General features: G+C 47.3%; 1 protein-coding gene across 1 annotated transcript; it reads left to right on the top strand.

The window, feature by feature from the left end:
* Nucleotides 1–14: 14 nt before the first annotated feature.
* Nucleotides 15–25,678, top strand: Tmem130 (transmembrane protein 130). Its single transcript, NM_177735.4, has 8 exons — nucleotides 15–136; nucleotides 6,077–6,382; nucleotides 9,146–9,305; nucleotides 10,611–10,777; nucleotides 12,852–12,936; nucleotides 17,795–17,997; nucleotides 23,677–23,789; nucleotides 24,101–25,678. The coding sequence occupies exons 1-8, from the start codon at nucleotides 61–63 to the stop codon at nucleotides 24,248–24,250; spliced, it is 1,260 nt and encodes a 419-aa protein (NP_808403.2). The 5' UTR covers nucleotides 15–60; the 3' UTR covers nucleotides 24,251–25,678.
* Nucleotides 25,679–26,465: the final 787 nt, after the last annotated feature.

The following is a 26,465-nucleotide window of genomic DNA, read 5'->3' as shown; positions in this document are numbered from 1 at the left end:
GGAGCTACAACCCAGCTCCCTGAGCATCCTCCCCGCGCCCCTCGGTATCCACGCTTCGCCATGGCCAAGGCCACCGACGTCCTCGTCTTCTGGTTCGCTTGCCTCCTGCTCTTGGGTCCGGCGAGGGTGGCGGCAGGTAAGTCAGAGCCTGCCTGGAGCTGTCCAGTACTGTCCAGAACCTAAGCTACCGAGATGACTCGGTGCGTTCTGCCCCTCTGCCCAGAAGTCACGCAGGCACTTGGGGTGTCTCCCTGCTCCCCTTCGATGCCTACCTCCATCACTCTGCCCTGGGAAGTGCATCCATCCCGATGCTCAAGACTGGTACTTACAAGGGGAGGAGCAGGGAGAATGGATGCATGCAGGGAAGCCCCGGTGGGCTGAGAGAGGCCATCGCGCCTCAGCCATCCCCAGGGGGAACCGCCCCCTTGCCTGCATGGGGTAGCGCTTTTGCTATAAGATGTAACCTTTTTCTAGAGATTTCTACCGTGATTACGTTGGCTAAGGGGTGGCACGGGTACTAGTCCACAGAGCCAGTCTGCCATTTCCTCCCTGGGAATGATTTTTTTTTTTTTAAAAAGGGGGGCTCCTGAGCCGACAGGTTTTTCCAAGGCTCACCAGGCACCCATCTCTCCGTGATGAAAAGAGCAACGCAACCTTCCTACCCCATTTTATGAATAATAAATGATCCGGATTCAAGAATTGTCTGAGACCGGTGAGCAGCTGTAAAAAGAAAAAGAAAAAAAAAAAGTCATTTTTCACAGCCCATTCAAAGAGTAGTGGGGGGAAGAGGGGGCCTGGCGTAGATTTGTGACAACAGCGGGAACCATGAAGTAAATTTAAATTAAAAAAAAAAAAAACAAAAACCTGCGTTTTTAGAATCAATTCGAGAATTCGAGGATTTTGTGGGAATTTTGCATTTTTAAAATCACCTGCAGCACCCCCCACCCTACCCCCACTCCCCACCCCCAACCCCTCTCCTAGAAATCCACCATAAAATTCATCTAGAAATGGACACCCTGGTCCATTAGGTTGTATGTGCCTAGAAGTTATGTGATTTAATTTCAAGAAATACACAAGTATATATATATATATTTATTTATTTGTATTTCAACACAGGATTTCTTTGTATAGCCCTGATTGTCCTGGAACTCATCTAGAAATGGACACCCTGGTCCATTAGGTTGTATGTGCCTTGAAGTTATGTGATTTAAATTATAAGGAACACACAACCATTTGTTTGTTTGTTTTGAGGCAGGGTTCCTCTGTGTAGCCCTGGCTGACCTGGAGCTCACTCTGTAGACCATCCTGGCTTTGAATCCAGAGATCCACCTACCTCAGGCTCCCAGTCACTGGGGTTAAGGCATGTGCCACCATGTCACACTCTATGATGTGACAAGGAATTGCCCAGGCTGGCCTCTAACGGGACCTCTCCAGCTTTCCCAGTGCTGGGATTATGCGTACCTGTCACCAATCCAGTCCCTTTTTTTTTTTTTTTTTTTTTTTTTTTGAGATGGGGACTTATATAGCCTAGGCTGGCCTAGAACTCGCTATGTAGCTAAGGATGGCTTTGAACTCATTATTTGTCCTCCTCACATCACCTCTTTAATCCCAGCACTTAGGAGGCAGAGACAAGTGGATTTTTGAGTTATTCAGACCATCAGAGGTGTGCTTGGCAAATATTTTTTTGACTGCCTGCACGAAAAGGCCTGCTATACGAAAAGGCCTCAGTAATCATTTTCTAGAATGTTCCACATGTATCATGGGAAAACAATGGAGCCTGGAAACCATGTAGGGAAACTGAGGCCATGTTGTTGAGGCCGTTGTCTCTGGTTCTAAGTCACTTGAAGGTATTTGTATGGGCTGCCCCTAAGCCCCTGCCTGGGTGGCTATGCTCTGTATGCACTGCCCCCAAGCCCCTGCCTAGGTGGCTGTGCTCTGTGTTCCTAGGCTGTGTATTCATCTGGGCTCCCAAACAGGAGAAATGATCTCAGGTGAGCACAATAGCAGGGGATGCACTGGGCCTGGTTCTTTCAGCCTCACGTGGTAGTGGTCTTCACTGTCCACTTTAGCCTGGATGTCCTGGATACTTCCCAAAGACTCGGAGGAAGAAGGGGAGTGTCACCTTGAAAGGGGTCCAGATTCCCACCCACCCCCTTTTAAAGACAGGGTCTCACGTAACCTCAGAGACTGTTTTCAAACACATACAGCTAAGGATGACCTTGAACTTCTAATCCTCCAGCTCCCACCTCCAGAGTTGTGGGATTATAGGCGTGCACCACCACACTTAGTTTGGGTGCAGGTCTCAGGGCAGCATGGGTTTTTAGGTAGTGATTCTGCTAATTGGGCTACACTCCCAGCCCCAGCTTCCAATCTGTTATTACTGTCTTGGATGTTTTTGCTATTGGTGGTGTTTTGTTTTAGTTTTGAGGCCGGTCTCATTAAATACCCCCAACTGGCACAGGATTCATTTATGCAGACCAAGCTAGCCTTGAACTCACAGAGATCTGCATATCTCTGCCTCCCAAGTACATTAAAGATATTCCCCATCATGCCCAGTGCAGCTTCTGTTTTTAATTTCTTTTTGATTTTTAAATTTATTCCGTTTGTGTGGATGCACATCTATCTGTGAATGCAATGTTCATATGTGTGTCAATGCCTGTAAAAGCTGGAAGAGGGCATTGGAGTCCCAGGATCCAGATCTGGAGTCATAGACAGGTGTGAGCTGTCCAATAGTAGTCGCCAGGAACTGAACCTAGGTCCTTTGAAAGAACCGCAAGGGTTCTTAACCACGGAGCCATCTCTCTAGCCCAGCTTCTGTCTTTTAAGGCCATTGTGGTCTCCTCCAGCCAGGGCTGGTGGGGGTTCCTATGAGCTGGGCCGCCATTTGCAACAACATCCTCAGCGGGGCTCTCCTTCTTCTCCAGCCAGCAGTTCCATTTCCATGGCAACAGATCTGCGTCAGCCCGATCTCACTGCAGATGCAGGATGGCAATTAACTTACACGGGCTTAGTGTCCCTGCCACCTTAGAGCCTCGATGGTCCTTGTTCTTCCTCAACTGGAGTAGGAGGAAGGAAGGGGGAGGAGGGGACTCAAGAGCCCTTGAGAAAAGGAAGATGCTGCCTGTCAACAAAAGGGAGGAATGATAGCCCCTGAGAATAACAATAGTAGCCCAAGCCTTTTGTATTACAGGCTTGCCTGGGTACTATACGCTATGACAAAAGGCTTTTGCTGCCAAAGCTGAAGACATGAATTTGAATTTGATTCCTGGAACCCATATATTAGATGGAAAAAAACCTGACCCCCTGCTTCATGCATACAAGTGTGCTCCTGCGTGTATACACACACACACACACACACACACACACACACACACGGTAAATAGATAAGTGTAAAGTACATGACAAAAGCAGATTAAGGAAGGGTTTGTTTCAGTCAGCTCACAATTCAAAAGTACAGTCAATCATATTGGGAAAGGAGGGCATGGCAGCAAGAGCCATGGCAACTGATAATCACTGCATCTCTGTGAGTTCAAGGCTAGCTCCGTCTACATAGGTCGTCCAGGACAATCAGGGCTACATAGAGGGAGATCTCGTCTCAAAATCAAAACTAAACCAAATCCCATCATGTTGACAATATGAACCCTCAACCCCCATGCCATTTTGGACGGCAGTGGTGGCCTGTGCCTTTAGTCTCTTGACTCAAACAGCTTTATAACGCAACAAATGAATTTGAAGAAAAGGAATTCATAATAGGAACACGGAGCCAAGGAACAGAAAGCGCTGAAGCCCAAGCCCCCAGTGGGAATCGAGAATGCTGTTGTAGGGTAAATGGACATTTGCAGATGGACCCCTCTCCTGGGTTTATGGAAGACTTCATCCAGTGTCCTGTGAAATCCCTCAGAGAGGGAGCATGCCCTTCAGTTATGGGTAACCCCAGCACCTGTGGGGGTGGGGCACACAGAAGGGTGAGCAGTCTTCTGGGACAGTGCCAGGCAGGTGGCCTGGACCTTATGCTACATTGTCCTCTCTGGGAGTCACGTGGCTCAGAAGTACCACCATACAGCTTGTGTGTGTGCACCGGTATGCTCAATGGTGCTCGTGCCCGCACGTGCGTGCAGGCGAAAGGCTGACCTGGGATGTCTTCCTCAGATTCTCTCCACCTCGGGCACTGCCTCATACTGACCATTAGCAACATATGGTTGGCATTAAACACTTGGGGTTTTGCTAATGTGACCTTGAGACTCGTTTCTTGGTTTTAACTCAATTTAAACAATAGAGAGTGGAGCTTGCTGATGCCATTAGGCTAACAGGTCGGCAAGCTCGAGAGATCCTCCTGTCCCCACTGCCCAGGTAGGTGCCTGGCTTATTGTTTTGTTATGTTTTTGGTCTTTTGAGACAGGGTTTCTCTATATAGCCCTGGTTATCCTGGTGTCCTGGAACTCACTCTGTAGGCCAGGCTGGGCTTGAACTCAAGACATCTGCCTGCCTTTGCCTCTGCCTCCCGAGTGCTGAGAGTAAAGGCCTGTGCCACCACTGCCTGGCCGAGCCTGGCTTTTTAAGTGGGTCTGAGGAATTGAACTCAGATTCTCATGCCTCTGCAGCAAGCACTCTTACCCACCGAGCTATGTCCCCAGCTCCTTATCACATATTAAGTACTTGGCTGCACACAGTAGAGAAGCATAGGACCTTTGTCCTCTGGGAATTAAAAGTACAGTCATTCCATTCCGTGTGCTGGTGGGTCAGTGACAGTGGTGTCCCCAGCCTGTCAGGAGAGCACTGAGGGGTCAGGAGGTGGAAAAGGCATTCTTTTTATCGTTAAATTTGTTTACAGTCGAGTGTTTGCAAGTGCCTTTACCCACTGAGCCAGCATACAGGGACACTCTGAAGGACCAGAGCATCCTGGAAAGTGGAAATTGTTTCAATTTTTTTTTTTTTTTTTTTGGTTTTTCAAGACAGGGTTTCTCTGTGTGTAGCCCTGGCTGTCCTGGCACTCAACTTGTAGACCAAGCTGGCCTCGAACTCAGAAATCCGCCTGCCTCTGCCTCCCGAGTGCTGGGATTAAAGGTGTGCGCCACCACACCCGGCCATTTTTTTTTTTTTTTAAAGACAGAGTCTTACTATGAGTCCTGGCTAGCTTAGAACTCATTACATTAACCAAGCTGGTCACAAACTCACAGAGCTCCATTCGCCTCTGCTAGTCTTGCAATTAAAAGCGCTTACCAGTGTGTTCTCCTGCAACTACAGGAAGTTAAAAGAGGCTGGCTTCCAGGTGGAAGTTTCCCAGCTGTGAATCTAGACCCCACCCCCAATAGATCCCTTGCTGGAAGCTTGTCTGGGCAACGAGCGGTGGGGCATACATAGTCAGGGCCAGGATGGAGCAGAAGTCCAGATGACTGCACATGGGACCCCTTGAAGTGGGATACAGTGGAGATGTCATGGGGGAGGGTGGTGCCCAGAAAAGAGAAACCCAGAGGCCTGTGACTGAACCTTGGGGCTGCTGGCTTTTATTATTTTGTTTTATTTCTTTTCTTTTTTTTTCTTTCTTTTGTTATTTTATTTAAAAAAACAAAAAACAAGACAGCAGCAGCAGCAACAACAACAACAACAACAAAACCAGGCTTGTATAGCACAGGCTAGCCTAAAAAATTCACTATGTAACTGAGAATGGCCCTGAACTACTGGACTTCCCATTTCTACCTTCTGAGTGCTAGGATATGGGTGTCTGCCCCCCCCCCCCCCCCGTTTTGTGGAATGAAAGGGATGGAACCCAGAGCTTCATTCACTCCAGGCATGCATTCAACCTTCTAAGCTATGTCCCCAGCCCACACCCAGTCCTGTCCCCCACCCCCAGCCCAAGCAAGCTCTTTTTATCTTGACATGTGAAGAGAGGGCAAAGGGAGCTCTGAGCAAACAGAAATACTCTACGTGCCTGCTGAAGATTGACCGGTAACCCCACATCCTTGTTAAACACTTGTGGCTGTGGTGACTGAAAGACAGAATGCTTAACTGATGATTAGGAAGATGGACGAAGGATTTCTGTCACCTCCCTGAACCCTGCCCTGCATGTATCTCCTAGGTCTCTATAATCTTAGTCTTACTGCTGACGGTCCTGCTACCGTGGGCACCGAAGTGACCATCTCAGCCAGCCTGGAGGTCAAGGACAATGGAAGCCTGCCCCTGCCTGCAGACACCCACCTCTACCGTTTCCACTGGATCCACACACCTCTGACACTCACTGCCAAGAATGAGAAGAATCTAACCTCGACCATCCACGTGGTGGGCGGCGTGCCTGGGGACTTCCCAATCTCTGTCTGGGTTACTGCTGTCGACTGTTGGGTGTGCCAGCCATTAGCCAGGAGCACTCTACTCCTCCCCATTAAAGGTGAGGATCTCTGAGGACTTTTCTTGTTTATCTGTTTGCTTTCAAGCTCTTTCATGTTTTCAGCCTCAAACATATGAGGGGGGGACAAATGTTTCCCACTGAGCTATAACACCAGGCCTGCCTTCAAATCTTGTGCTTGTATGTACATGTTCTGTGTGTGTGTGTGTGTGTGTGTGTGTGTGTGCGTGTGTGCGCGCGCGCGCATGCACATATGCACATACTTACTTGTGTGCTTCTACACCAGAAGACAGACTCTGAGACATTTCAGGAAGCATCTACTTTTTTTTGACAGGATCTCTCATTAGCCTGGAGTTCACTAAGCTGGTTGGCCAGTAAGACCCAGCACTGAGATTACAAATGTTATCCACCATCATAATCTAGCTTTTTAAAAAATCATTCAATCAATCAATCAATCAATCAATTTGGGCTCTTGGGATCAAATTCAGGTTCTCATGCTTTCAAAACAAGCAGTCCACCAACTGAGCCTCTTCCCCTGTTACCAAGTTCTTTGTGCAGAGAAAAATATTAAGCCTTGAGAGTTGACGGTAATCAAATAGATACAAATTGCAAGCATAGATAAATTCTTTCTTGGTTGTTCATTAAGTTAAAGAGAATCAGAAAATAGGGTCAGCAGGTAAAGGTGCTTGCTGGTGCCTGATAACCCGAGTTTGATCCCTAGGCCCCACATGATGGAGAGGGTCCACTCCTGCAAGCTATACTCTGACTTCAACACACACATCATGACATGAGTGCACACAGACAGACGACACACAGGCACACACAGTCACACACACACATACACATACACTAAATAGATAAATGTAATCAAAAGGTTTTATTTAAAAAGAAGAAGGGCTGAGAGTTGGCTCAGAGGTTAAGAGCATTCATTGGTTTTTCTCGAAGACAACCTTGATTCAATTTCCAGCACCTACACGGCAGCTCACAACTGCCTGTAACTCTAGCCCAAGGTGACCACACACCCTTTTCTTACCTCCTAAGGCAGCTGGCACATACACAGGCAAAACACTTATATAAAACAATAAAAATAAAATAAGGAGCCAGGCCTGGAGAAATGGCTCCATAGTTAAGGGTACTTGTGACTTTTGCAGAGGACCAGAGTTCAGATCTAGCAAACACCTGAGGTTTACAATGGAAATGAATTGGTATTCAGGAAGTAAGTCTTCATTTAGGCAATGACTTATGCATAAGATTACAATAGCAAAAAAAGAGATATAAATAAATGAAACACACAACTCTTAGGGGATTGACTAAAGACACTGAAATAATTGTGTCTTTTGCTTTTGCTTTTGTTTCAAGACAGGGCTTCTCTGTGTATCCCTGGCTGTCCTGAAATTCACTTTGTAGACCAGGCTAGTCTCGAACTAACAGAGATCCACCTGCCTCTGTCTCCTACGTGCTGGGATCAAAGGCGTGTGCCACTGTGTCAAGCAATCTATGTGCTTTTTATTTTCTGGGGTGGGAGGAAGTCTTTCTGTAGAGCCCAGGGTGGCTTTGAACTCAAGAAGATCCTCCTGCCTCAGCCTCCTCAGTGCTAGGATTTATAGGCATATCCTATGACCCACAGCTAATTTTTGGAAGTATTTCAATTTCTTTTACTACATTTACTTTTTATTTATGTAAGTATTTATTTATTTAGTGAGGGTGTGTATGCACATGGGTACCTGTGCTATGGTGTCCATGTGGAGGTCAGAGGACAACTTGCAGGAGTTGATTTTCTCTTTCTACCATGTAGGACCTGGGGATTGAACTCGTATCGTCAGCATCCATGGTAGGTGCCTTTACCTATTGAGATGATAAGAGCCATCTCAATAGCCCCGGTTCATGGAATTGTTAATCATAACCCTTACAGTGAGTTTAGAATGCCCAGAGCGAAACTGCTCATGCTCGCAAGATGATATAGAAAGTAAAGTAAGCACAGAATTATGTAACTAATCCATCTACTCGCCTAGTGTAAATGGATGCAGTTGCCATGGAGTCCAGAAGAGGGCATCAGATACCTCAAAGCTACAGCAACAGAGTATCAAGTGCTCTTAACCACTGAACTGTCTCTCCAGCTCTACCTCCAACTTGTGTGTGTGTGTGTGTGTGTGTGTGTGTGTGTGTGTGTGTGTGTGTGTGTGTGTGTTGGGATGGACCTCCGAGCCTGAGTGTTAGGCAACTGCTTCACTGCTGAGCCTCATCCCAGCTCCTCTTATATCCTTTAAATTATCTCCTTATGCCTTTCAGTGTCTGATACAGTGTATTAAGTAATTCTTAGGCTCTATTGCTTAGAGTTCAATAACAACAGCAAAAATAGTCTGCATGTGTTCAATTCTAAGGCAAATTTATTTGTTTGTTTTCGGATGAGGTCCCTTGTTACTCCAGGCTGACCTCTAACTCACTGAGTAGCCAAGGATAGCCTTGAGCTCTTGATCCTCCTGCCCCAGCATCCCAGGTGGGCATCCTGTCTGGCTTCAACCTGTGTGAGTTTCTTCCTGGTGGGTATCCCGGTGAAAGGGAAGTGGGGGCGGGGCCACAGGTTGAGCACTTAACTCCTGCTGTGAGTCACTGCCAGCAGGGGGTGACTGGGACATCTCAGTGGTGGAGAATCGAGATCCACTGGGTCTCCCCCCACTGCACGTGGTTCTGACAGCTGGAGGAGGCTGAGCCAGGGAGTGGCTGCTCTGCAACAGTCCGAGGTGAACTCAGGCTCTCTTTCTGCCTTGTGCCTTTGTGAACTCACTCTCCCTTGGTCTTTCTCAGAGTCCCTTGTGGGAAACATTGTCGTTACCCAGAACACCTCCCTGTCTTGGCCGAACTCCTACATCACCAAGAGAAGTCTTAGACTGTCCTTTCTTCTCCATGACCCAAGCGACTTCTTCAAGTCCGCTTCCTTCTTTTACCGATGGGACTTTGGAGACGGGTATGCATTTATTCTCTCTCTCTCTCTCTCTCTCTCTCTCTCTCTCTCTCTCTCTCTCTCTCTCCCTCTCCCTCCCTCCCTCCCTTCCTCTCTCCCTTCCTTCCTGCCCTCCCTCTGCATCCCCCCCCCCCCCCCCAGGGTCTCAGTATGTAACCTGAGCTGCCCTAGAACTGTTTAAACAGACCAGGCACCTCTGGAGGATTAGAGGTATTTACTCTTTAAAAAAAAATTCTTTCTCTCTGTCTCTGTCAGTGCTCGGAGGTCACAGAACAGTTTCCTTTGTACCACCGGAACCTGGGGAATCAATCAAACGCAGATCATTAGGCTTGGTACCATGTACCTTTATCCACGGAGCCATCTTATTAACTTCAAATTTGTAGGGTGACAGATCCCCCAGGGTTGGAGTTATAGGTGGTTGTGAGCTGCCCAACATGGGTTTTGGGAACCAACTGAACAAGGTCCTCTATGGTAGAAGTATATGGTTTTAACGACTGAGAGATCTTTCCAACCCTAAGAAAGAATGAAAGTGCCTGGTATGATGGCACAGGCCTACATGTAATTCCAGAGGTGTGGACGAGAGGACCAGAACAATAAGGTCATGCTGGACTACAGAGCAAGTCCAAGGCTCATACAGAGCAAGTCTGGGCTCATAAAACCTTCTAACCGGGCGGTGGTGGCGCACGCCTTTAATCCCAGCACTCGGGAGGCAGAGGCAGGCGGATTTCTGAGTTCGAGGCCAGCCTGGTCTACAGAGTGAGTTCCAGGACAGCCAGGGCTACACAGAGAAACCCTGTCTTGGAAAACAAAAACAAAAACAAAAACAAAACAAAAAGAGTTTCCCTCAAAAGACAAAAATCAAACAAAGAAAGACATAGAAAACTAGAACTGACACATTCATGTTTAAGAGCTATGAATCTTTGTTTTGGTTTTTGAGACAGAGCTTGTCTGTATATAGCTCAGGCTAGTCTTTTTTTATACATATATAATTTATTTTTCAGAATTATTTATTTTATACTGTAGCTGTCTTCAGACACACCAGAAGTTATCAGATCCCATTACAGATGGTTGTGAACCACCATGTGGTGGCTGGGAATTGAACTCAGGACCTCTGGAAGAGCAGTCAGTGCTCTTAACCACTGAGCCGTCTCTCCAGCCCATCAGGCTAGTCTTGAACTTAAGATTCTCCTGCCTCAGCTTCCCAAGTCATTCCAGACGATTTTCCCTGATGCCCTGTTAGATTTCACTTCCGAATGAGTGAAAGGGGAAGCAGTGATGTCTCTGTCCCTTCTCCGTGTCACCTCACAGGACCTTGTTGATAACTGACAACCCTGTGGTGTATTACAACTACTCGAGCCCTGGAACCTTCACAGTGAAAGTCAGGGTGGTGGCAGAATGGGAGCAGATAAAGCCAGACACCACAAAGGGCACTATACAGAAGACTGGTGACTTCTCAGCATCGTTGGATCTGCGGGGTAGGTCTACTGCCGGATTAGCACTATCCAAGAAGTCCTAGACAACTTTCCTTCCAGATCCAGGTGACTCCAGGCTAGCATCGGGCTGCTCTTGAAGGGACATCCTCAGAGCCATCTCCACTCTCATGTCTGCTTCAGAGTGATGTGTTATAATAAGATAAAGAGGTAGAATGTGTTCTATAGGGGTGTGGTGTGGTGTGGGGGAAGGATGCCTCAGTGGGCCCATGCCAAGGCACCCCTTCCCCCTGAGGGACCACACACACGATGGTATATATAGAATAGAATTTATTCAGGGCATGGGGAGGGGAGTCAAGAGGGTAGTAGAGGCAGAGAAAGGCAGAGAGAGGGAGAGAGTAGAGAAGTAGAGGCCAGCCATGACCACATGGAGAGAAGGGGAAAGAGAATGGGGCAGGGGGGGGAGGAAGCAAGGGAGCAAGAGGTAAGAGTAAGAGAGTAAGAGTAAGAGAAGGGGGCAAGAAGCCCCTTTTGTAGTGGGCCAGACCTACCTGGCTGTTGCCAGGCAACTGGGGAGGAGCATACCGGGCTGTTGCCAGGTTAACTGTCAGGGTATAGTCCAGACAGAATACCAATATCCTCAGAGCCATCTCCACTCTCATGTCTGCTTCAGAGAGTCTGCCAAAGGCCACAGGCAGCCACTCTCTGGCATTTGAGTTTAGGTTACCCTGTCCCCAGAGCCTGAGCTTGACCAGACCCCTGCCGCAGAGGAGCTGGTCCTTGGTGCTCCTTGTTCCCCAGTCAATACAGTTCAGGCCAAAGCTGCCTACAGAGGGTGGGAAGCCTCTCTCTAGCTACCTGGCTCTGGACAGTTTCCAGAGACGTCTTTGTATGTGTGTATGTGTGGGGTGTATGTATGGGGTGTATGTATGTGTGTATGTATGTGTGTATGTGTGGGGTGAGGGTGTGTGCATGATGTGGGCCTGAGCCCGTACTTAACACATATGTACAGGTGGGTATGCATACGTGTGCATTTGCATGTGGAGGTCAGGGGGAAAACCTTGAATTTTCAGATTCCAGTCTACCTTTTAAAAATTAATAATTATTTTTGATAGTGTAGCCCTGACTGGCCTGGAACTCATAGATATCCCCCTGACTCTGTCTCCAAGTGCTAGGATAAAAGGAAGGAGCCACCTGTCCTGGCTCAACAACATTCTTTTGAAACGACTGTTTCTTACTGACCTGTAGCTCACCTCATGAGCTTGTCTGGCTGACCAGGGACTCTCAGGGATCCACACATCTCCACACTCCCAGCTCTGGATTTCAAGCAGATGTCACTATACCTGGCACTTTACAAGGTGCTGAGGGTGGAATTCAGGTCTAGTCTTTACCAGCTGTTCTGTTTCGATCTCTGTGGCTGGGATAAAAAACACTCTGACCAGAAGCAACTTCTGGGAGGAAAAGTTTTCTCTGTCTTAGACTCCAGGTCACAATCTATCACTGAGAGAAGTCAAGATAAGAACTCAAGGTGGGAACCTGAAGGCAGAACTGCTTGCTGGTCCACAACACAGTACCTGTAATCAAGAAAGCATATCAGAGAAGTACAGCAGAAACTATGGAAAACTGCCGTGTGTCAGCTCACTCGCCAGCTCATACTCAGCTGGCTTCCCTACACAGCCCAGGAGCGCCTGCCTAGAGAATGGTGCTGCCCACAGTGGACCGGGTCTTCCCACATCAATTAGGAATCAAGATAAAACATCACTGACATGCTTGTTCCCAGGCCAGTCTGAACCAGGGCAATCCCTCAAATGAGACTCTCTTTTCAGGCGACTCTAGGATGTGTCACGTTGACAGAGTTAGCTAACTAGGATACCAGACGAGGTGTCTCTCTCCAGGCCTTGTGAGGATTTCCTTGCCATTGGTGATGGCTGGTGCTTTTCTTGTGGCATAGTGGCAGTGGGTGAGAGAGCTGGCTCTTGCTTGCTTCTCCAGTTGCCTCCCTCTGAGCCAGCACCAGGAACAGAGGCAAGGACACAGAGGTGGCCACGCAGCCTAGGGGGCTGTGCACCTCGTGCCAATCCTCGGCCACTGGATCCAATGGGTTCTTCCTTCCTTACAGAGTCGCTTCAAGGCATCCAGATTTTGGGGCCCACCCTCCTGCAGACATTCCAAAAGCTGACAATGAACCTGAACTTCTTCGGAAGGTGAGTGACCCCTCCTGGAGTGTTGTGTGGATGTCCTGTGGCCTCTCTACACTACCAATGATGCCACAGAGCCTGCCCTGTCCCTTAAAGAGCCTAGAGGAAAGATGCTACTATTCTGCCCATGGCTATGAACCGGGAGAGAACAGGATCTGCACCACGTGTTTCCAGGCTCCTGGTCCCGTAGGCGAATAATTAAGAATAAGGGCTGGCATAGATTTCTAAAAGAAGTGAGATATTCAGAACTAAGCAACTGCACAGATTAGAGCACTGGTTCTCAACCTGTGGGCCGCGACCCCTCCAGGGATCGAATAACATGAGGCACAATATTAAAGGGTTGCAGTATTAGGAAGATTGAGAAGCTCTGGATTAGCCTGAGACACTGTCAAGATGGACAGCAGGCAACATGGAGTGAGAATGTTCAAGGGTCCCAGGTTACAGCCTGGAGTCTCTCTTTATGGAGTTTAAAGGCAGGAGGGACTGTTTATTAACAAGCATAGGTTGGGCGGTTCTCTACTTTAATTGATAGGTTAGATCATATATCTGTTTTTTCTATCACAATATATCTCTTCCCATAATGCATCTGATTTTTATCATATGCCCACCATATTTTATATATATATATATGTATATGTATATTTAATGTTTGTTTATTATCCTCTCTTAGAATATTTTTATTTGTAAAAATTATTTTAGATTTATTTATTTTACATGTATGACTGTTTTGCTTGAATGTGTGTCTATGCACCGTATGTGTGCCTGATGGATGCCCTGAGAGGTCAGAAGAGGATACCCAGTCCCCTAGAATTGGAGTTACAGATGGGTGTGAGCCGCTGTGTGGGTGGTGGGATGGAACCAGGGTCCTCTACAAGAGCATCAAGTGCTCTTAACCACTGAGCCATCGCTGCAGTCCATGCATGACCAATTGTGCATAGGCATAAAATGATAAAAGGATCCCATAAAAGTTTCCTAGAGACCACAGTTTTTGCTTTACAATCATGCACCCCAAACTGGTGCAAGGCAACACAGCATTACTTGCAGAATGTGTGGATTCTCTCATCCCTGGGGGCAACCAGGCCTTGGGGGGGGCACAATATTTAGCATTACAATACATAGCAAAAGATCAATGACTCCCTACCATGAATTGTTAGCCCAAAGTAACCCCTTAGGCATCTTTTTACAGCCATGAAAAAAATTTAACTCATATACCTCAACATCAGCCATTCCAGATGCAGGAAGAGTTGGCCCAGGACCCTAAGGAGACCCGAGGCTAGTGAGGCAGAGGTGTGTACACAACACTAGCCAGTGGCAGGGGACAGAGCAGTGCTCACATGGCACCCGGGGGAAGAATGAGCACTTTCTGAATGGGCTCCCTCAGGGGAAGGCTTCATTCAGGAGGTGGCATGAAGAGAATCTGAAAAGCTGAGCAAACTTTGATAGGGTGGGAAATGCTGGACTCCACTGCCATCATGGAGGTTTCGAGTGTCAGCCCCTAACTTAACTTCTCCTCCCCTGTCTTTAGCCTCTCTGCCCACTTTCCCTGTTGTGGGCCCAAGAAAATTACAAAATTATTATATAATATTTAAAATTTAAGAAAGCTAGCCGTAGCATTTGTTGTCCAGTCTTTGTATGTTTGAGAAAGTCGAGGGCTTAGCTGAAGTCCCAACTGCAACAGTCTGAGAGGTTGGATGGATGAATCAAGGTAACCTGGAATTAGCAGTCCGTTCTGAAAATGTTCTAGAAGCAAGACTCTGGAAACAGGATCAGTTTGAGGCAGGATTGATCAGGAAGCTGGAACAGCAGGCATCCCAGCATCCCCCGTGGGTGCGTGGGGGTGGGGGTGGGGGTGGGGGGTAGGGGTCGGAGGTTGGGAGGTGAATCCTGTCAGGGCTGCCCTCCTGGTCTTCCATTCTGCAATAAACAAAACTTACAAGCAATACATTGTCTTAATCCTGTAAATTGTGGTGGATGGTTTGGGTCATTTTATGGCTAGGTTGTCATTTTAGGGATAATTACAAATAATTATGGTCTTGAATAGGAAGGAAATTATAGAGAGGTTAGATTCAGGGACTTCTTTTCTCTTTTCTTTCCTTTTCTCTATCTTTCTTTCTTCCTTAGGTAAGGAAAAGGGAGTTGAAAAGATAGAAAAATATTATAAGAAATTAGATAAATAAGACAAATAAGAGCAGATTAACCAAAAACAAAAAAACAAAACAAAACAAAACAAAACAAAACACCATTGTACAGCCACAGTCTCACATTGGTAAGGATCTTTATACTTTGATGCAAAATTGAGGTTATATTTTGCTACACTGGCACAGAATTGGTACAGAAATCAACCTGTAAATGATACAAGTTTAAGGTTTTCATTGGTATAAATCTTTTTATATTGATACAAAATTTAAGATTTGTTTTGTTACAATATATGTATGTTTCAACTCTTTTATAAGTAGTGTGCCTATGCAACTCATTTAATAATACAAGGTTTAGTCCCAGCCTTTTTTTTTTTAAAGATTTATTTACTTATTATTTATTTATTATATGTAAGTACACTGTAGCTGTCTTCAGACACTCCAGAAGAGGGCATCAGATCTCATTACGGGTGGTTGTGAGCCACCATGTGGTTGCTGGGATTTGAACTTTGGACCTTCGGAAGAGCAGTCGGGTGCTCTTACCCACTGAGCCATCTCACCAGCCCAGTCCCAGCCTCTTTAATAGCTGCTATTACAAACTGTTTAGGATAATTAAGTATGGCGAGTTACTCATGGTCATGTTAGATACTAATCTGGATTATCACAGAAATATACATCCTGAGTTATACAGACAATAGGTAGCTGGAGACAGGTAATATTTGCTTGTTCAGATATGCTATGATAGATGGTGTTAAAAAAACCTCAGAGATCCACAAAATATGGCATTTAAAATTATTTCATTATTAAAAGATATTTTGACTGAGATAGGTCTGCTCCTGACAGTACCCCATTCTGCTTCAAAGAAGGTGATGAGCATCAATAGCCTCTATATATAATTGCTTCAATTGTGGCAAGCTAGCCACTAGACAAAGAAAATGCCCTAAATTCATCTACAGACAATATGTTGTCCGAAAAGGACTAACAGACACAGAGAAGTCGATTGCCAAGCTCTGTCAAGACAGGGTAAGCTAGTCCTTCATAATTCCTGCTTCACAAAAGGTCTGTCAGATATTCTGGACCAGAAGGTTCAAGGTAGATGCTTCAACATTACAGAGATAATTTGGGGGACTGTCCAGGCAATCAGCTGTCTGTCATTTCTATAGTTTTTTTGGGAAGCTATGTGCCTTTGCTTCCTGCATACTCAGGTAGTATTTATTCTTTCTCAGGTCTCAGATGGAGTTATAGTCTCACAATGAAGTTTAAGTTGTTTTAGACTTAAGAAGATGTTTATGTCTTAGAAGATATTTTTAAATTAATAATGTGAATTAAGATAGAAATTGGTTTAAATGCAGAACACTGAATGACCAAGATAGGATAGAAAATACAATACCTTCTCCTGAGTGGTCAAATACAAACAAAAGTGAACTTTTTAAACACATTGCTTAATAATTGTTTTAAAGGTTTATTTATTTATTATATGTAAAGTACACTGTAGCTGTTTTCAGACTCTCCAGAAGAAGGCATCAGATCTTGTTACGGATGGTTGTGAGCCACCATGTGGTTGCTGGGATTTGAACTTGGACCTTCGGAAGAGCAGTCGGTGCTCTTAACCGCTGAGCCATCTCTCCAGCCTCTAATGAAGGCATAGTTGCTGGGAATTGAACTCAGGACCTCTGGAAAAGCAGTCAGTGGTCTTCACCGCTGAGTCATCTCCCCAGCCCATAATAATTTTTACAACTGCTCATAACTGTTCCTACTGTATGTTGTTTAATATTATTATAAGAGAAAGAGCCTTTTTTTATTTAGACAAAAAAAAAAAAAAAAAAGGGAATTGTTGAGGTTTGGTCCTTTGCTATGTATTGAAATGCTAAATAATACCCCCCCCCTCCCAAGGCCTGGTTGCCCCCAGGGATGAGAGAATCCATACATATTTCAAGTAATGGCCTTGCTTCTTAATTTAAAACTATTGATTGAATAATGATGCTGATAGCCTATAGACCGGCAGAGAAAAGCTTTCAGTTCCCAGGCTTGGGGTCTGAGGCAGGACCATGAAGGAAAAGAAGAAGGTGGAGGTAGGAGAAGCCACCATGGGGTAGATGAGTCGTGAAAACATGGCCATGAGGGTCAGCCAATTGGAGTTAAGAGTGGCCCAGATGGAACATGGCGAGTTAAAATTTGGGATGGGGGTTCGGGAAGTAGATTCTAATAGCTTAGCGGGTAGATATCTGCCCAGCTCTAGTGCATAAGGTTTATTGTAAATGTAAAAGTTGTATATGTTTTATCAGGGAAGTGAATGACCTAAGGCAGGCTAGAAACCCCCAACTGAGATTTACAAGTTGGGAGGACTAGCAGAAGGATTTTTAGATGGCTGATCGCATGGCGCCCACAGTCAGGAAGCAGAGAGTTATGGATGCGGGTGCTCAGTTGGCTTTCGCTTTTTACTGTAACACACTGAACGGTGCTCCCTACATTCAGCGTAGGTTTTCCCACCTTAATTAACCTAACCTAGAAGCCCGGGCACAGACACGCTCTGAGGTTTGTTTCTGTGGAGATTCTAAGTCTTTCTAAAGTGATAACTGGACTCTGAACCATTGCACGGAACAGGGCAGGCTACCATCCTGTATGGAGAGGACTCTGTAACTTCTGCCCCACTCGGCTTCCCTGGGCTTAGTCTGGGCTTCTGCTCCTTACCAAGCCCTTTCTGAAAATGTGTATCTGTTCTTCCGTAGCCCACCGCTGCATGTGTGCTGGGGTCTCAAGCCGCAGTGTCTCCCACTGGAGGACAGAGAATGCCACGCTGTGTTGGTGACTCGGACATCTTTTAACCTGACCCACGTCTTCCAGGACCCCGGGGACTACTGCTTCATCTTCCGTGCTGAGAATGCTATCAGCAAGGCTCACCAGTACCACAGGATTCAGGTGTGGCCCTCCAGTAAGTGACACCTTGCCTTCTGCGCAGTGCCATACAGGTATCAAACCCCTGCTGTTACCTCTGGTGACCAGCTGATCACTTGGTAGCTGATCTAACCAAGGTCATCAAGAACAACCCCATCAGCACTAAGGTCAGGAGTAGTTCTCCTGGGTAAAGGAACAATTCACATTTCAATGACCAAATGCTACAGCTACCACCACCACCATCCGCCAACATCATCACCACCAGACTCCAACAATCAACACTCCACCTCCACCTCTCAGAACCAACTTGAAACTCCGCCACATTTATCCTTTTGGTTGTTTTTTGTTTTGTTTTGTTTTGTTTTTTAAAGATTTATTTATTATATGTAAGAACACTGTAGCTGTCCTCAGACACTCCAGAAGAGGGCGCCAGATCTCATTACGGATGGTTATGAGCCACCATGTGGTTGCTGGGATTTGAACTCAGGACCTTTGGAAGAGCAGTCAGTGCTCTTAACCACTGAGCCATCTCTCCAGCCCTTGTTTTTGTTTTTGTTTGTTTGTTTGTTTGTTTGTTTTGGCTTTTCGAGACAGGGTTTCTCTGTATAGCCCTGGCTGTTCTGGAACTCACTCTGTAGACCAGGCTGGCCTTGAACTCAGAAATCCACCTGCCTCTGCCTCCTAAGAGCTGGGATTAAAGGCGTGCGGCACCACTGCCCGGCCGCCATGATTATCCTGAACACTCTGCCCACCTTAGTGCTAACAACAAACTCCACCAATACCATTAATGGCACTCTACCATTTCAGCTCCACCACCAACTCCACCAGTACCATCTCCAGCACTCTGTCAACTTCAGCACCAGCACCAAACACCACCAGGATCATCCTTAACACTCTACCAATCTAGGTACCACTAGCAAACTGTACCAATGCCCTAACACTCTACTGACTTTTATACATCACCAAATTCCATTAATACTACAACCAACACTTTTAGGGGTTGGTGGCTAGAGGCACTGTGGAACCCTGGCTGTTCCAGAACTCACTCTATAGACCAAGCTGGCCTCGAACTCACAGAGAATCGCCTGCCTCTGCCTCCTGAGTGCTGGGATTAAAAGTGTGTGCCACCAATGCCTGGCTCACCACCAATACTTTACCAGTGCTACCACCAAATGCATTGATACTACCCTCTACTCTACTGACATCATTACCTCGACTAAATACTATTTACAATTCCCGGCACCCACATGGCAGCTCATGGCTACCTGGGACTCCAGTTCTAGGAGATCTGATACTTCCTCCTGGGTTCTGCAGGTACTGTATGAACACATTGCACAGACATACACACAGGGAAAACAACCGTACACATAACAAAAACTTAAAAGGGGGAAGAAGAGGCAACAGCCTATGTCTGTCACCCAGTACTAGGGGCAGGGATGTGGACACTGGAGGATTCCTAGGGCTCCTGACATGCCAGTCAAGCCAAATCGGTGAGCTCTGTCTAAAGAAAATGAGGTAGAAGCTAGGTGTGGTGATGCATACCTGCAATTTCGGTCTTTGGGAGGCAGAGGCAGAGGCAGTCAGAGCTTTGTGAGTTCAAAGCAAGCCTAGTTTATGCTGAAGCTCCAGACCATCCAGGACTACCAAGTGGGACCCTGTCTTAAAAGAACAAACTCAAAAAATGGGCTGACAAGATGGCTCAGTGGGTAAAGGTGCTTGCCGTTAAGCCTGATGACCTGAGTTCTATCCCCAGGAGGGACATGGTGGGAAGGAGAGAACTAACTCTATAAACTTGTTCTCTGATCTGCATACTCACAAGAACACACACACACACACTCACGCACACCACCTTTTCTCGGGACTCAGCCTCTTGCTGCTGCAGAGCCAACGCGTTCATATCCTTGGGAAGAGGCTTTGAGGGTGAGGCCAGAACCGCCATGTGGCGGGCGGGAACTGAGGCAGAGACATAGCACTGCTGAGAAGGGGGCTGTATCTATTATTTCTGCATCATTGTCAACCAGATTCCTGACCGAACAACTGGCATTGTTTTGAGAGGAAGGATTCTGAGAGTTGAATCCCAGACTTGCTCAAGCTCCATGAACATGGGCAGAACATGGGTGGCAGTGGGTGACAAGGAGCTCCTTCACCGTAGATGGCAATCAGAGAGAAGGGCAGCTTACATCATGGCTGACCGGAAGTAGGCAAAGGAGATACAGGAGGGAGCCCTCAGATCCTTCCCTCGCGTCTGTCTTTGGTGACGTCACGGCCTACTTCCATCTCTGTCGATGTGATAAAATCCTGATGAAAAGCAACTCGGGCAGCAAGGGATTTATTTGGCTTACACATCTAGGGTGTGGTCCATCGTTGAGGGAAGTCAAGGCAGGAACTCGGCAGCTAGTCAGTACCACATCCACACTCAAGAGCGGAGAATGCTTCCCTCTTACACAGCTTAACACCCCAAACTAGGAAACGGTGCTACCCACGTTTAGCACATTGCCATTTAAGAATCAAGGCATAGGGGGCTGGAGAGATGGCTCAGCGGTTAAGAGCATTGACTGCTTCTCCCAGAGGTCATGAGTTCAATTCTCAGCAACCATACGATGGCTCAGAACCATCTGTAATGGGATTCAATGCCCTCTTCTGGTGTGTCTGAAGAGTGCTCCCATACATTAAATAAGCAAATAATTCTTTAAAAAAAAATGAAAGAATCAAGACATAGTCATGCCGTGGGCCAGCCTGAGCTAGCTTATCCTTCAACTGAGACTGTTTTCCCAGGTTATCCATCACAGTTCCAAGGCCCCTCCCTCCTCCCTTGGACCATTCCCCAAGAATGCCACTCAGTTGTGACTCTATGGAGAGATTAACCAGAGCACTCAGGAGCTAATCATCTCTGGAGATGCTCTTGGCACATCTTACAATCCAATCCGGTTGACATAGGAACTAACCATCACCGGGATTCTTCCCAGGCTCATGGTGTAGACTTTGGAGACACACGATTCACTCTTATCCACTAGTCATTGACTCTGGCCCACACAGCAGGGGTGGGGAACTTAACTGCCCCTAAGAAGATACTATTGCATGAAAGCAAAAATAAAAATAAGAGGGGGGCATGGCCACTCCTAAAGTACGGGGAAGATTTTTACTATAGATAACAAGAGAGAAAGCAGACAGAGGCAGGACTCTGGGCTGAACATGGCCAGCAGACTAATCCTGATCTTGAAGGAGATAGGGGGAGAGAGGGAGAACAAGATAGGAGTGGGTGACTGTCTTAGTCAGGGTTTCTATTCCTGCACAAACATCATGACCAAAAAGCAAGTTGGGGAGGAAAAGGTTTATTCAGCTTACATTTCCACTGTTCATCACTAAAGGAGGTCAGGACTGGAACTCAGGCAGGTCAGGAAGCAGGAGCTGATGCAGAGGCCATGGAGGGATGTTACTTACTGGCTTGCTTCCCCTGGCTTGCTCAGCCTGCTCTCTTATAGAACCCAAGACTACCAGCCTAGGGTTGGCACCATCCACAAGGGGCTCTCCCCTCTTGATCACTAATTGAGAAAATGCCCCATAGCTGGATCTCATGGAGGCATTTTCTCACCTGAAGCTCCATTCACTGTGATAACTTCAGCTTGTGTCAAGTTGACACACAAAACTAGCCAGGACAGTGACCAAGAGAGATGGCCTGGGTCAAGAGACCAAGAGACAGGCGCAGCCAAAACAGTGTTATATAGGGATTAGGCTGGGGGAAGAGAAGTAGGAGCCCTTGAGTAGGAAAGGTTTAGGGTAGAAGGCGGGGCTAGAAGTGCTGGGAGGAGCCACAGGTACTAAGGGATGCTGGGAGAACTGGGAGGAGCCACAGGTACTGAAGGAGGCTTGTCCCAGGTTTCTTTGAGATCTAACGACTACAAATATATATATATATATATAAATCTATATATAAAGATTTATTTATTTTACGTACTCCAGCACTGTCCACAGACATACCAGAAGAGGGTATCAGACCCCATTACAGCACATGGTTGCTGGGAACTGAAGTCCAGACCTCTGGAAGAGCAGTCAGTGCTCTTAACCACTGAGCCATCTCTCCAGTCCCTGTGAATATGTTTTTAGCTGCTCTCATACTTCATTTTATTTATTTCCTTTGTGTGTGTGTGTGGGGGGGTGTTAAAGGCCAGGTTTTATATTAAGGATCCTCCTCTGGAGGACTAGAGAGGTGGCTCATCAGTTAGGAGAACTGGTTGCTCTTGTAGAGGACTCGGGTTCAGTTCCCAGCACCCACATGGTGGCTCACAAATGTCTGTAACTCCAGTTCCAGGGGATCTGATGTCCCCATCTGACCTCTACTGGCACCAGACCTGTGTGTGCATATAGGTAAAACAATCACACCCATAAAAATTAAAAAGACTCACCCTCCCACTGGAGAGCTGGCTCAGGAGTTAGAAGAGTGTTCTGCCCTTGAACCTGAAGATCTGAGTTGGGTTCCCTGCACCCACACTGGGACTCCCATAACCTCTGTAATTTCAGCTTCAGGGGATCCAATGTACTCTTTTGGCATCCATGGACATTGTGCTACCTGCACGTACCATACACACACACACACACACACACACTTAATTATTTCCAAAAAATAAAATCTAAGCAGAACCATTCTTGATCACCCTTCCATCTCATTCAATGAGGCAGGCCCTCTCAATCAAACCCAGAGCTTACCAATATGGCTAGTCTCTGCATCGGTTGGCTCTGGTGATCCTTTCTCCACCTTGCATGGCTGGAATTACAGGTAAGAGACCGTGTTCATCCGGGGATCTGGACCCTGCTCCTTAAGGCCTGTGCAGCAAGTGGTTAAGCACGGGGCTATCTCCCAGCCTCAGTTTCTCTCTTTTTCATCGAGTCCTGGGTTTTCCTGTGGACCTGTTTAGTGTGTACAGAAGAGAAAAATTTCTCCAGCAGGGTTTGGCTGTGTTCTCCTCTGCCCTGCTTTTTGGGCTGAAGAGATAGCTCAGTCAGTAAAGTGCTTGCCTTGCAGACATGAGGGTCAGAGTTTGGTCCCCACAGTCCGTGTGAGAAGCTAGGAATAGCTAGGAGGTAGAAACAGGGGGACCCTTGGAGCTGACCAGCCAGACCGGCTTGATGCTGTGCTTGATTGCCCTTCAAACAAAGAGTCAAAGGAACCCAAGGAACAACACTAGAAGTTGCCCTGATTTTCTTATGCATACACACCTGAGCACACATGGCTTCACACACACACACACACACACACACACACACACACACACACACACACACACCATCAGTAGTTTTTAAGAAATCCTTATTGTTTATTTGTTGTGCATGCTTGTTCTTTTCCTTTGGTTGGTCTTTTCAAGACAGGGTTTCTCTGTGTGTAGACCTGGCTGTCCTGGAGCTGGATCTATAGATCTGGCTGGCCCTGAAATCACAGAGATCTGCCCGCCTCTGCCTCCTGAGTGCTGGGATTAAAGGTGCGTGCCACCACCGCCCAGCTACTGCGTGTGCCATGACACACATGTGGAGGCCAGCGGACAATTTCAGTGAGCCAGTTATCTCTTTTTATTACCGTGTTCACTCCTGGGATTGAACTCAGGTCCTTAAGTTTGACAGTACCAGCCTTTACTCAAGAGCCAGTCCTTGAACACCAGCTCCCCAGCCCTGAAACCCCCTCCCCCCCCCCAGTCCTGTAACTCCCTCTCCCCCCCTCCCCCAGGCTTCCAGCCATTTGTCTTTGCTTTCCCGTGTGCCACGCTAATCACCGTGCTGCTGGTTTTTCTCATGTATATGACTGTGCGGAGCGCTGCAACCCAGAAGGACATCGTGGAGGTAGGTGCTTTGTAGATGGAGGCTAGACCACTCACTGAGCCTTATCTAGGAGAGGGTGTGGTAGGCAGACCAGGGCATCTGGAGGGGGGGGGGTCCTGCTAAACCCTAAGGTTTGGAATGATGCCCAGAAGAGACGCTGATAGATTGGTAGGATGGCTGAGTTGGCTGGTAACCCATCTGACTCATCTCCTTTTCACTGAACTCTCGAGCCCGAGGACAGGCTGGTGGGGAGGATGGGGTAGGGGTAATCGACCCTGGGGTTTTATTGACCATCGGTGGCTGATTTTGACTTCCCCCCTATGTCTGAAAAGAGCCCAGGGGCCACTGGGCTCAAGTGTTGCTGCCAGGTGTGCTGTGGATCCCTCTTTCTGGACTCCCCGTCTGAGTACCTGGAAATCGTCCGAGAGAACCACGGGCTGCTTCCACCCCTCTACAAACCTGTGAAAACTTACAATGTGTGAACTCCCATCCCATACCTCTCAGTATTCACCGATCACCCATCGGGAGCTTCGGGCAGGGTGGCCTATGCTACTGAGCAGGAGGGGTTTACACCGGGGTGACCGTTTGCCCAGACGGGTCACCGATCTGTACAGTCCAGCTGACATCATTCGTCCTTTGTGTCGCCTCCCCACTGTCATCTACTCATCCGTACAGTCTAGTCAGTGCTGTAAGCTGTTCCCAGTCACCCTCCCCCACCCCCTCTACCAAGCAGGATTCTGATCTTTGGTGTGTTGTGTTAAGACTCTCCCAAGTGGGTCTGGCTGCCCCTTGCCCATTGCTCACTGGGGACTACTGAGGTCCCTGGCAATGCAGCTCCGCCCAAGCCAGAAGGAACGAGGAAGGAGGTCACAGATGGTTAAGGACAGATAGTGAAAGATAACACGATCAGATAGATGGGCTCGATTACAGCAAGGAAGGGCACACGTGGAGGTGATGGAGCACCTGAGATGATTTGCTGCGTATCTGGAAGGCTTGTTGCTGGGATGGATTTGAACTAGACCTCAAAGGTGGCACCCGAGCCTGGCCTCCCTTGCCCTCTGTCCTTTGTCTCTACAGTCCCATGACCAGGCCATTCTGTACCCCCCCCCCCCGCCTGCTTGCTGGAAGCTGGGTGGGGGGTGGGGGCAGAATGAGCACCCTGTGAGTGTAGAATGTTTTGTAAGTGGATCCTCTTTCCTTGAAATCTGTAAGCTCAATGTCCACCGAGGAAAAAGTAATTGGGGGCAAATAAAAGAAAGGTTGAGATAGAGAGGATTTGGGATAGCAGCCTCGTACTACTCAGTCTTGATGTCTGCCCCCCTCTCTCTGTCTCTCTTTCTCTTTCTGTGTGTGGGTGTGTATGTGCTTGTGTGTGTGTAGTGTAGTGTGATACCTTACCCACTCAGTTACTCCCAAGGTAGCAGAAGAAAAAAAGCAGGAGGCAGACGATGCTTTGAAAGATGATAAAAGATGATCAGGAGAAGCCTGGCATGGTGGTGCACACCTTTAACCTCAGCACTCGGGCAGCAAAGGCCGGTAGATATCAGATCAGAGTTCAAGGTCAGCCTGCTCTACATAGTGAGTTCCAGGACGTCCAGAGTCACATAGGGAGTTCCTGTCTCAAAAAAAGGGAGGGAGGAAGGAAGGAAGGAAGGAAGGAAGGAAGGAAGGAAGGAAGGAAGGAAACATGGTACGTAGGTGTGGCTGTAAGCTTCCAGGCTTCCCCTGGTACCCGGCATGCCAGGGTAGCCTGCACCTGCAGGATAAGGATGATCAAGTCTGGGAAGGTAGATCTCGTGTCACTGTAACTGTTGGCCCTTGGATATCCTGCTGAAATAGTATTGTCTCTTGTACCGTTCATTCCCATGACATGCCACCATTGTTCTTGAATAAAGGCTCCACCAAGCACACTCTGTGTGGCAAGAATATCTTTTCCCCCTGTGTGTCAATGAAGCTTTGTAAGTGCTTAGAGGCAGCAGGCTGTCCCTTGGGCCCTGCGTGATGATGGGGACAGAGTGACACCCATTAGAGGTGGGGTGACCCAGGTGTGGTGTACGAAGGCAGAACGTCCATTAGAGAAAGGAAGGCGTGGCAACAGGAACATGAGGTAGTCTGGGTGGTGGTGACACATGCCTTTAATCCCAGCACTTGGGAGGCAGAGGTATGCAGATCTCCAGGCCAGCCAGGGCTGCCCAGAAAAACTCTGTCTTGAAAAACAAATAACAAACCACAAAAAAACAAAACAAAACAAAACAAAACAAAAAAACCCCACAAAACTGAGAGTGAGTGAAGAATGACTCCTGAGAGTGACCGTTAGTTTCCACACGCATGTGCACATGTACTCACATAGTTGAACATGCACATATGCATCTATATAAAGAAACACTAGAATTTTAATAGAATTTCTTTCCTTTGTAACACTATTTCCTATGCTTTTGAAAAACAAACAGCAGCTCTCTGAGCTATTACTTAGAGAGGCACCCGGGACCATTGGGTGTGGTGGAGGACCCCCTTTTCTACTGCTGGACAGAAAAGACAGCAAACGCCAGACTCCAAATGCCGTCTGCCTGCAGTTTCCAATGGCTCCAGCAGGTGGCAGTGCCCACTTGGTCATGTGTCATATCTGGCATTTTTCTTTGCCAGGCCTTGGCCACGGCCAGGAGTGAAGAGGTGCATACACAGCTGCCATACCTGCCT

This window comes from Mus musculus, chromosome 5, assembly GCF_000001635.26.
Source record: "Mus musculus strain C57BL/6J chromosome 5, GRCm38.p6 C57BL/6J".
Taxonomy (NCBI): domain Eukaryota; kingdom Metazoa; phylum Chordata; class Mammalia; order Rodentia; family Muridae; genus Mus; species Mus musculus.
Note: the sequence above shows the minus strand (reverse complement) of the source record. Positions and strands in the feature narration are given on the sequence as shown.

Bases quoted from the DNA above. Each gene is read 5' to 3' on its own strand.
- Tmem130 (NM_177735.4), top strand. From the start codon at position 61: ATGGCCAAGGCCACCGACGTCCTCGTCTTCTGGTTCGCTTGCCTCCTG. The intron at 9,306-10,610 runs GTATGCATTTAT...GTCACCTCACAG, and splicing joins CGATGGGACTTTGGAGACGG to GACCTTGTTGATAACTGACA. The intron at 10,778-12,851 runs GTAGGTCTACTG...CCTTCCTTACAG, and splicing joins AGCATCGTTGGATCTGCGGG to AGTCGCTTCAAGGCATCCAG.